Source organism: Penaeus chinensis, chromosome 35, assembly GCF_019202785.1.
Source record: "Penaeus chinensis breed Huanghai No. 1 chromosome 35, ASM1920278v2, whole genome shotgun sequence".
NCBI classification, from domain to species: Eukaryota; Metazoa; Arthropoda; class Malacostraca; order Decapoda; family Penaeidae; genus Penaeus; species Penaeus chinensis.
In genome coordinates this window covers 33,135,001-33,137,500 of record NC_061853.1, presented here as the reverse complement: position 1 = coordinate 33,137,500, position 2,500 = coordinate 33,135,001, and the positions used below count along the sequence as shown (strand labels likewise).

Here is a 2,500-nt window from a genome sequence, read left to right as displayed (position 1 = left end):
TAGCTTTCTTTCGAATATTTTGATTGATAACTTCATGATAATTTCTGGCAATAGGTATATAAAGCATTTTCTGCGAACTGACTCACTTGATCGTTGTGGGTGTACCAATGAACAGCTCGTGTTCCACCGAATGCAACTCTGGTTTACCCAAATGCAATACTTGTTCCAAAAAAAAATCAACACTTGTCCCATCAAAGATAACACTTATTTCATATGCTACAGTTGTTCCCTCATATGTAACGGTTGTTCCATCAAGTTTAACACTTCTCCATCAAACATAATGCATGCTCAATTCAATATTACGTTTGTTCCATCAATTGTAACATTTGCTTCATCAAACATAACACTTGTCCCATCAAACGGAATACGTAATCCAGTCAATTGCAATGTTTGTTCCATCAAGTGAACACTTTTTCAGTCAAATGTAATACTTGTTCCATCAAATATAATGCTTGTTCCATTAAATGTAACTCTTGTTTCACTAAAAGCTATGCTTGTTCCACCAAATTCAACATTTGTTCCACCAAGTGCAACCTTGTTCCACCAAATTCAACATTTGTTCCACCAAGTGCAACCTTGTTCCACCAAATGAATGGAACCCTTGTTCCATCAAATGTAATGCTTGACCAATGAGTGTAACACAAATTCAACACATTCCATCAAATGTAATATTTGTTCCATTATATGTATGTAAGCCTTGTTCCATTAAATGCAAAGCTTGTTCTGACAAATGCAACACTTTAACCACCATACTTTTTCCACCAAACCAAACTAAATATAGCAATTGTTTTACCAGTTATAGCTATTAGAGGTAACATTTCCATGCTATTTACAATACATTCTATGTTTACCAGTTTCTGGTGCTAGCTACATGTTATTATATTTTGCTTTAAAGCTACTACAATTAACAATATATTACTAGATTGTATTTTTCATTCAACAGTAATTTGTCATCACCTGAAGTCATACAAATTATTTACTGAAGTAACTAGATTTATTTATATTACATAATAAGCATAATAAATTATGATATCCTTCTTGTTGCAGAAACTGGGATACCCAAAGTCGGTATTCTTTATCATCGGGAATGAGTTCTGCGAGAGATTTTCCTACTATGGCATGAAAGGTTCGAATTTTTAAAAAATGGTTGTCACTATGCAAATCTATGAAGAGCTAGATGACTTTATCGTTGCGTGATAATGATAATGAAAAAATTAAGAATGGAATTTGATTTGATATTATGCCTTCTTTTTCCTCTTCCTCCAGCCATCTTAACGCTGTACCTGAAGTTCCAACTGATGTTTAGTGAGGATGATTCTACTATTATCTACCATGTGTGGGCTATGCTGTGCTATTTCACACCAGTGATTGGAGCCATTATTGCAGACACTTTCCTTGGACGTTTCAGGTGTGGCTCAGTATATTTTGTTACATTGACTTTTTCTTAATGTTACTAGCATTTGGACTTTGCATTTTACAATTTAGGGTACTTTTTGTGCAATTTTGCTATTTATGTGACTACTCTCTAACACCTAAATTCTATCATTATGACATCATGGAATTTACCAGAATTAATGTTAAATGCCTTCTATACTCTTTCCAATCATGATAAAGATCGTACTTTTCTATTTTCAGAACAATCTTCTACATTTCCATCATTTATGTTATTGGCAATGGAGTACTGTCTATCTCAGCCATCCCACCTATTATGCCAGATCTTAATACAAAGATGTAAGTGGCCTGACAAATTTGTTTTTATGTCAATGAAAAACAGAAGAAACCTTCTTTACTTTATGTGAATACATTAACACTCTTGTTTTTTGGGTTTTTTTGCAGAGCTGTGTCACTAATAGGGTTACTCCTGATTGCCTTGGGAACTGGAGGTATCAAGCCCTGTGTATCAGCCTTTGGGGGAGACCAGTTTGTTCTTCCTCAACAGGAACGACAACTTGCCCAGTTCTTTTCCATTTTTTACTTCAGGTTAGTTATTCTTGAATAGAAGAGGGAGAACTCTTGAATAATTTCTAGGGTTTCTAGTATAGGATAGTGTGTCCACACCAAATATAATCCTAAGCAACAAGGAAGTCACAAGACAGAATAAAATTGCCAGTGGCTGTTGGGCATAGACTGACTAGTTGAAATCTTTATAACATTGATTTTTAAAGTTTATAACTTTGAAGTAACTAATCATTGTTTCTTCCTGGACAGTATCAACGCAGGTTCTCTTATATCTACTTTTGTAACACCAGTCTTGAGAGATGACATAAAGTGCTTCAATGATGACTGCTACTCTTTAGCCTTTGGAGTTCCTGCTGTCTTAATGCTTGTTGCCCTAAGTAAGTTGCTCCTCTTTCTGTACAATGAAATGATACTCATGGAATTGCAAAGATAAATCAAATTTGCAGAATCAGTGAATCTTAAAATTACTGCTGTAGTACCTTTTAGTTAATGTATGTATGTGACTCTATGCATGAAGTATAGCAACATGTACTTCCCAGTT

General features: G+C 34.6%; 1 protein-coding gene across 7 annotated transcripts in view; it reads left to right on the top strand.

The window, feature by feature from the left end:
* Nucleotides 1-2,500, top strand: part of LOC125044185 (solute carrier family 15 member 2-like) — a 52,761-nt gene that overhangs the window by 37,773 nt on the left and 12,488 nt on the right. For 6 of the 7 annotated variants that reach the window (XM_047640661.1, XM_047640668.1, XM_047640664.1 and 3 more), the window contains 5 exons: nt 1,048-1,126; nt 1,267-1,408; nt 1,636-1,731; nt 1,837-1,980; nt 2,209-2,336. In XM_047640661.1, the coding sequence (XP_047496617.1) occupies nt 1,048-1,126; nt 1,267-1,408; nt 1,636-1,731; nt 1,837-1,980; nt 2,209-2,336 (589 nt within the window). Of the gene's footprint in view, nt 1-1,047; nt 1,127-1,266; nt 1,409-1,635; nt 1,732-1,836; nt 1,981-2,208; nt 2,337-2,498 lie in introns of all 7 variants that reach the window. The other variant, XM_047640663.1, reaches the window with a different exon arrangement.